Genomic DNA, 8,332 nt, shown 5'->3' on the forward strand with positions numbered 1-8,332 from the left:
TGTCCTGATGGCCGTGGCTGATGCACATAGCAAATTTGTTTGCATCGACGTCGGCGCCTATGGCAGCACTGGAGATTCTCGGGTGCTGCGAACTTCACAGATTGGGATGCAAATTCTTCAAGATGGCGTTTCGCTCCCAGCCCCACAACCTTTCCCGGGAACCACACATCCAGTCCCCTTTGTGATGGTATCGGATGAGGCTTTCCCGTTGTTGCCAAACCTGTTGCGCCCATACCCACGAAGAGGACTGAATGCCCGGAAAAGGATTTTTAATTATCGGCTGAGCCGGGCACGTCGCGTGGTTGAGTGTGCCTTCGGGATCATGGTCAGTCAGTGGAGAGTTCTAGGGACTACCCTAATGGTAGACCCTACCACAGTTGATGACCTTGTCAAGGCATGTTGTGTTCTTCACAACTACCTCCGGGACTATCGCCCCGAGGTAGATGTCGAAGAACTCGCTCCTGCCTTTGACACGGTCATCAACTGGGGTGCAGGTCGCACAGCTGCTACCGCAGTGCAGGTTCGAGAACTCTTCACTGACTATTTCCTTAGTCACGAAGGCACCGTGCCATGGCAGTTCTCCTGTGTGGGTGGTGTGCAGCCCTAAACTGGAGTGTGACCCTCCCCCGGCGCCCAGCCCCAGAAGGATGCAGAAGACATTATTGGCATAAAGTGCATTTATTCAAGACCCACCAAAGGCGGTCCATGCAGTTTGTGATCGGTCATTAAAGTTTACAAAATAGTTAGAAAAAAGTTTGGACAAATAAATTTTACTATATTTAATGAAAAATATCACTCTTCTTTTTTTGTCGTTGAACAAAATACCAGAACTTTATGTTAAGTTGAAACAAATGTTAGGCTATGTTGGTTTTTAATAAGTAGCCTAATGAACATGGCAGGTGTATTGGTTTTTAAACGTAACCTTTTTGAAGCATTTCAGCAGTTAACGATTACAACAACATGAGTAGCACAATACATTTCACCCAAGCAATGGAACCACATTCACAAGCTTCACGCCACAGCACTACCGAGCGTTACATTAGGCACACCCCAGGAGCACATGGAAGCGACGTATGTGACCGTTTTTTATCCACTAAAATACTGTCATTAATTTACATCAATGTTGGATAGCGAAATTCAGGGTTTGGTGTTTCATTGCTCCCCACACAGTTGCAGTCATTTTGCACGTGGTGATTTTTTTTTTTTGGTAAATGGTGTAACGTTTCTCTCTGTCGCCGGGCGATCCAATACCAATTTGGCTTTCGCCACACTTGACGGATATACCGCAAGGGGAAATGCGGATGGGAACAGGCCGACAGACAGACTGCCCCTGTTCTCATCAGCATTTCTTGGAGTTTATTTCATGTTCGAACTCCGGTAACATGCGTTACACTGGAGCAAACATGAAAATACACATGAAAATAAAAAAAAGGAAAACAACAAACAAAGGCAATGACCCCGAGAAGTGAAATACCCCAACCTTCGAGGACAGCGAGGTAGCGGACAAAAATCACTCTAGACGCACATACACAATCCTTCACATACAGTCGCACAACCTGCGAATAATTTCACGGTCATGCCACTCACGGGAATGAGTGTGTGTGCCTTGCCTATTTAGCAGCAGAGCAGATAGTAGCCGGCAGTGAGCGATGGAAGAAATTGCACCCCAATCTTTCACCTGAGCATCCGTTAGGATTTCTGGGACAGCAGGCAACTGCATGCACCGCTACAAAAGGCAGCATCACAACGGATCCAGCACTTTACAATGCTTGCGTATAAGACATTGCAGTTATCACCATGCAACAGCTGTTATCACTGCAGTGTCGTATAATTGATAAAAGAGCCGTCTCCTGTACTGGATTGAGATCCGCTTGGCGGCGTGTACAGTACCGTGGTTGTGTGTTGCGAGGTCTGATGCACAGGGCTGCTCATCATTGATAGAAACGATTGCTGGGAAGGGGAAGGGGACCCGCCAGAGACCGTGTCGCCGTAGCCAGTGTCTTGAGAAACATGGTGCATGGGGTATCCCGTTGTCCTAGGAACCCTGCCTGGTTGGTCAGCGAAAGATTGGGGTGGAGGCAACATGCGGTGCGATTCTGGTACTGCAAAGCCTGTTTTTTTCATTGCCGAAATAAGGGTACAGCTATCAGCAATGGGCCTTTCAGAAGCAAAAAGCTCTAAAGTATAGTAAATAACGGGCGCAATAGCCCACTGACGCTCCGGCCTCAGTTCACGAATGCGTGACGCAATGGTGGCACCCATTGTATCCCACTGATCCTCCGTGTCAACCCGCCGCAATAACGTCAGCGCCTCGTTTGCGGCATCTGCCTTGTTCTTCCGACGCGGACGAGCAGCAACGCTGCGGCTCGTCCGCTCGGAACTCACCTCCCGGCTACTGCATGCTCTGCTGCTAGGGCCAGCACTGCTGCTACGCGACACGTTTTGTTCCACCACTTCCGGTGTTACAGAAGTGATTGACAAATCGGGCGTGCTCCGCTGGCTGTCTTCCAAGGTTGGGGTACCTTCTGTGATATCATCATCCCGTGACTCCTCTTCCTGCCCTTCTGTGTCAGCTGCAGCGGTTTCGACCGAGGGAGCGGCGGCCGTGACGTTCCCGCTGGATCTGTGGACGAAACAAGAGTATCGTTAGAGACACAGAACATCAAAATGCAACAACAGTGAAGCTGAGCTATAAAAACTCGCCTAAAATACAGCACTTACGGACGCAATGCTCGACTTGTTCTGAGGAAATGCAGTATTTCCTGGTTTGGACACTTTTTCTGAGACGGGGACATGCCGCTTTTTTCACACTCTTTCTCGTGTTTCTTGTAGCGGTCCTGAACTGACCTCCAGCGATTCTTGATGTCTTTAACTGCAATATAATAAAACATGGTTAAAAGCAGAATGTCAAATTATGGAATCTACCGCATGCTGCAATAAACAGTGTGGTTAGATGCAGTACAGTTCAAAATACATGGAAGAAAGAAACACCAAAGCGTTACAACCAATACTGTTAACTTACGGATTTCACTTTGGGTGGCAGCTGTAGCAGAGTCCCAATCGGGATACATCCCAGTGCAGACCGCATTCCAGGCGTCCGCCTTTATGTCGCGGTCACTGTAGCCCGGCTCGGCTGGGTCCCAAATCTCCGACCTATTCCGAGGGGGGTGGATATGGTTGTGTCAGCGGAGACTACACTCACCAAGGTTATCATCCTGACGACGTTGATCCCCATTCGTTGATACCAGGCCATTTTCCGGAAAGTGGCTTGACGTTGCAAACGGAATGCACTCGGCGACTTCAGAAAATGTAGGTAGTCCTGTGAGCAATAAGAAACAGTTAACATTCATCATATACACATGTTGGCCCACTAGCGCACAATTGCAAGTCGCCAAAAATATCGCTTACAATCACATCTGCAAAAAAGTGACAGGCCAAAGCGAGAACAACAATGTAAAAGGAAAAATGGTAAGAAAAAATGTGGGTCGCCTATGCAAAAATTGGACTAAACGCGTGTCCTCGGCCGTGCCAAAAAATGCCATGCAACCGGGTGTGGGGGCCATACAATGGTGGAAATGACCGATGTTACACCGAGCGTGACCCTAGGAAAGGTACACCATGCAACAGTTGAGTAAAGCAAGTGAGCTAACCAGCGAATACCGCTGGTGGCAATGGCCAAAAAAGGCGCGCAAAAGGGCGGAAAGCTGCGAAGAGAGAGCACAAGAAGGTGGAGTGGGTGGAGCTGGACGCGTGTTGCCTTCAATGCATAATGTGGTGAAGTAGTTACTTACCTTTTTTAGCAGAGGTTCCCGATGCTGCTAGAGGTGATTGCGATGGCGGTGCTGCTGCCGGTGGTGGTAGCTGTGGTGGACAGGCTGCTCGCCCCGTTGGGGGTTGTAGTGCTGCTGTGGTGGACAGGCTGCTCGCCCCGTTGGGGGTTGTAGTGCTGCTGTGGTGGACAGGCTACTCGCCCCGTTGGGGGTTGTAGTGCTGCTGTGGTGGACAGGCTGCTCGCCCCGTTGGGGGTTGTAGTGCTGCTGTGGTGGACAGGCTGCTCGCCCCGTTGGGGGTTGTAGTGAGGCTGTGGTGGGCCCGCTGGGGCTAGTGGTGGGCCCCCTGGGGCTAGTGGTGGGCCCGCTGGGGCTAGTGGTGCCACCGCTGCTTTTCCCGCCACTGGGCGTGGTCGCAATGGGGGTTGTAGTGAGGCTGTGGTGGACCCGCTGGGGGTAGTGGTGGACCCGCTGGGGGTAGTGGTGGGCCCGCTGGGGGTAGTGGTGCCGCTGCTGCTTTTCCCGCCACTGGGCGTGGTCGCAATGGGGGTTGTAGTGAGGCTGTGGTGGACCCGCTGGGGGTAGTGGTGGACCCGCTGGGGGTAGTGGTGGGCCTGCTGGGGGTAGTGGTGGGCCCGCTGGGGCTAGTGGTGCCGCCGCTGCTTTTCCCGCCACTGGGCGTGGTCGCAATGGGGGTTGTAGTGAGGCTGTGGTGGACCCGCTGGGGGTAGTGGTGGACCCGCTGGGGGTAGTGGTGGGCCCGCTGGGGGTAGTGGTGGGCCCGCTGGGGCTAGTGGTGCCGCTGCTGCTTTTCCCGCCACTGGGCGTGGTCGCAATGGGGGTTGTAGTGAGGCTGTGATGGACCCGCTGGGGGTAGTGGTGGACCCGCTGGGGGTAGTGGTGGGCCCGCTGGGGCTAGTGGTGCCGCCGCTGCTTTTCCCGCCACTGGGCGTGGTCGCAATGGGGGTTGTAGTGAGGCTGTGGTGGGCCCGCTGGGGCTAGTGGTGGGCCCGCTGGGGGTAGTGGTGGTGCCGCCGCTGCTGGCGGTGCTTTTCCCGCCACTGACGGGGTTGGGAGTTTCCCGCCTGTTGGGCAATATTTTCCCCTGGGCGTCAGTGAAGTGCCTACCGGTGGTGGTGATAGTGCTGCTGCCAATTGGTGTACTGGTGCCGCTGGGGAGGGTCTGGTGCCGCTCAGTGGGGTGCTGCCGGCGGAGCTCCTGCTCCCTGCTTCCTCTCTCCATGCAGTCCAGGCTGAAATGGCGCCAAGCGTCTAAAATGGCCGAGGAACCACTTCCTGTTATTGCCCCTCCTTTCTCATGCGGACAAGCAGCTGCGGAACCGCTTTGAAAACCGCGACAAAATAAGCAAAAGCGGTTTTCATTGCGGTTTTTGCTGCGTCCATGGGGCCCTATGGAAAAAAAACCGCTGCGGAAAAGTCGAAAGAATGGACATGCTACATCTTTCAAAACCGCGACGCAGTTGCTTATCCGCACTGCGGCTCTGCGGTAAATTTTACGCCCTGTGAGAACGAGATTTTTGCCAAACACATTGGCACTGCATTGCACTGCAACCGCGACGGAATGGCCGCAATGCGGATATGCAACAGCAAACCGTGGCAAAACCGCTGCTAATCCGCCCTGTGTGAACCCAGGCTAACTGTGTTGTTCTTCTGTTGGTCAGGCTCTGTGTTTTATATATGCTGTAGGGCCTTCGATGACATCACGAGGGGCGGAGTATCAGAAGCACTGAAGTGGTCATTAGTAGTTTGATTATTGCAGCCAACATCTTGTTGATCAAAACACGACATAATCATCTACTCATTAGGGTACATTCACACGAACAAAAGCAATTTACGCCCAAAATTCCCAGGCGCGACTTGCATCCCACAGCTATGCGGAAGACCACACATCTGCATGCTCCATTTTCATGAGAGACTCATTTGAAAATAGAACATGCTGTGATTTTTACATGTTTCAGCATCACAGCGAGAGAAAAATCACCCATGTAAATACACTCATTACAAATAATGGTTGTATTTTCATGCAAGTTTTGTATGTTTGGCAATGAACAAAACTCACATGATTTTCTTTCCAGCGTGAATGCACCTTTAGGCCGGTTTCACACGATTGAGAAAATCGCATGAGATTTGTGCATTGCGAGAATATGAACCCCATTCTTTTGAATGGAGTCATATACCTGAGCAATGTTTTCGCGCAATGCAAAAATTGTGGCATGTTTTATCCTATCGCGTTTCTTGGAACGCATCGCACATTGATTTCAATGGGACCTTAAAAACATTGCAAGGCTCCCACATGCCGTGTGATGTGCAAGCAAGGTTTCCCGTTCAAATCAATGGGAAACACTTCCAATCCTCTGCGGCATGTAAAACTCGCAATGGGAGAATATGAACATCACAGATGCGATGCGAGGCCACTATAGCACTGGCCTGTGTATAAGAAGCCTTACTGTTAGAACTTGTACTTATAAGCTCAGATACAAAAGAAAGGAAGCCCTAATATAGTTTAAAAATAGTTATGAAAACCGTTTGCGCTCATGGAGGCAGTTTCATCTCTGTAATGCTATCTAAAATACTAATTGCTTCAAAGATGAAATCATTCTTAATCATGTCAGTGTGACTACTACTAAACCATTTAATCCTGCTGTGTATAACATGAATGAGTATGTAATATGAACCGATTAATAGTAAGTACCATGAGAACAGGAAACAAAAATTCATGGTAAGTTAAAAGTAATGTTACAATGCACGCCTTAACGCTCAACTAAGAGACTAATATAATCAGTAATACAACACGCAGCACTGGAATGACTCAATTCTCCAATCAGAGACTGCCATCTGGTGGTTAAAACTATTACAGCAGTGTTGTGTTTTTAATGCGGAGCTGAAAAGCAAAGCTAAAGATCTGTGTTACCAACTTATCTGTCTATAGGTTCTGGGCAGTAAATAAAGATACTCACTTGAAACTTTCTTTTCCAAAGGCAGAAAGATCACGACTACATAATACCTTTTTCAGATGGCCATAATAGAGGGTCAAAAGGAAGCCCACCATATAGGGGGTGTAGTCAAAAGGACTATCCAGCACTGTATCTCAATACTAGTGACCTATATTGAAATAACAATAGCGTACTTGAGTAGGAAGGCATGGATAAGCTACCCGATGGTATTGGGGCCCTGGGACATGGATTTCAATTTTGTGTTGTGGCCTCTGTAAGGCTGGCTGTCCACGGGCGATATTTCATAGTGTGATCCAAGGCGATAAATCGCACGCGGATCATGCTTGAAACGCTTTCCATAGGATAACTATGGAAAGTGCAGTATGATGTACACGAGAGAGAAATCCATAGCGATTTTCCACATGCCATTATTCTACACGATGAACCTATCATTACGATAGGTTAATCGCGGTGACTTTAGTGTTCTCCTGCAGCGGAAATCCGCAGCGTTAAAGCGCAACGTCCGTGGACAGGCAGAGAGAGAACATAAAACAATTGCAAAGTTAAAAAGTAGCATAATTGAAAGTTAAAAATCCACTTTCCGCGTCTCTTCAAGTCCTGAGGGACCACGGCTATGACTGAAGTAAGCAAAGTGTACTCGAAGTGGCCTCCTGCCATGATACATACATGCAGAATGTCGTTGGACCATTCAGTTAAATGAGACTTATTATGCAATACCAGCTGGAGCCACTGTGTAATGTACAGAGTTGTCTGCTTCCGGCACAAAGACAGCTCTGTACCAACAGTGACCCCTTTAAGGTCCCATACACCTTTAACAATTGTCAGATGAACAACAGTGGAAGCAGGTGCTGCTTGAAGAACAACAGGTGGACACCACCAGATCGTTACAGACCTTTGTTGATTCAGGCTACAAGTTTCAGAATGACTCCTTCTTCAGGCCATGGGCACAAAAGGGAATTCAACCACAATGTCTAGAAACTGCAGTATTTAAAAAGTGGAGGGAGACCCAACCAGCATATAAGGTCACACGATGAACTACTTGGGACTTTGTACATTAAAACAAAAACAAAGTCTTGTCATTTCAAGACATAAATCTTTCAAACAAAAAATTAAAAAAGGATAATAAACGTTAAAAATGACAAAAGTGATTTGCATATGTAAAAACCAAGACCATAACATCAAAGGCCATTTTAGACACAACGATTTTCACTCAAAAAGCGCTGAAAGCCATCTTTTGAGCGATAACGGTTGTGTCTAACTGCACTGACATCATGCAGTTTTCGTTAAGCCGTCGCTGATTGCTGATCTTTCAGCATGCTGAAAGATCATCGATCAGTTATCAGGAATTCACAGCAGGATACAGCTGATACTATTGTTTCAGCTGTATCCCGCTCCCTGAAGACAGGAGGGGTGTGAAGAACACAGCTTTCCATCTGTGTTCTCCATACCCCGCTTGGAGCGCTCGGCTGTAGAACAGCCGGGCGCTCAGAGCAGGGAACAGCTGGATGCAGAAGACAAGCGGCCGCGTTTGTCTTCTGCATCCCCCCGCTCAGAGCGCTCGGCTGTATAACAGCCAGGTGCTCCGAG

General features: G+C 49.2%; 1 protein-coding gene across 1 annotated transcript; it reads right to left on the reverse strand.

The window, feature by feature from the left end:
• Positions 1 to 1,112: 1,112 nt before the first annotated feature.
• LOC136619847 (uncharacterized) lies at positions 1,113 to 3,299 on the reverse strand. The gene is made up of 3 exons (XM_066594582.1): positions 3,023 to 3,299; positions 2,722 to 2,872; positions 1,113 to 2,623 (listed from the first exon to the last, which is right to left on the reverse strand). The coding sequence occupies exons 1-3, from the start codon at positions 3,069 to 3,071 to the stop codon at positions 1,813 to 1,815; spliced, it is 1,011 nt and encodes a 336-aa protein (XP_066450679.1). The 5' UTR covers positions 3,072 to 3,299; the 3' UTR covers positions 1,113 to 1,812.
• Positions 3,300 to 8,332: the final 5,033 nt, after the last annotated feature.

This window comes from Eleutherodactylus coqui, chromosome 3 (assembly GCF_035609145.1).
Source record: "Eleutherodactylus coqui strain aEleCoq1 chromosome 3, aEleCoq1.hap1, whole genome shotgun sequence".
NCBI lineage: Eukaryota > Metazoa > Chordata > Amphibia > Anura > Eleutherodactylidae > Eleutherodactylus > Eleutherodactylus coqui.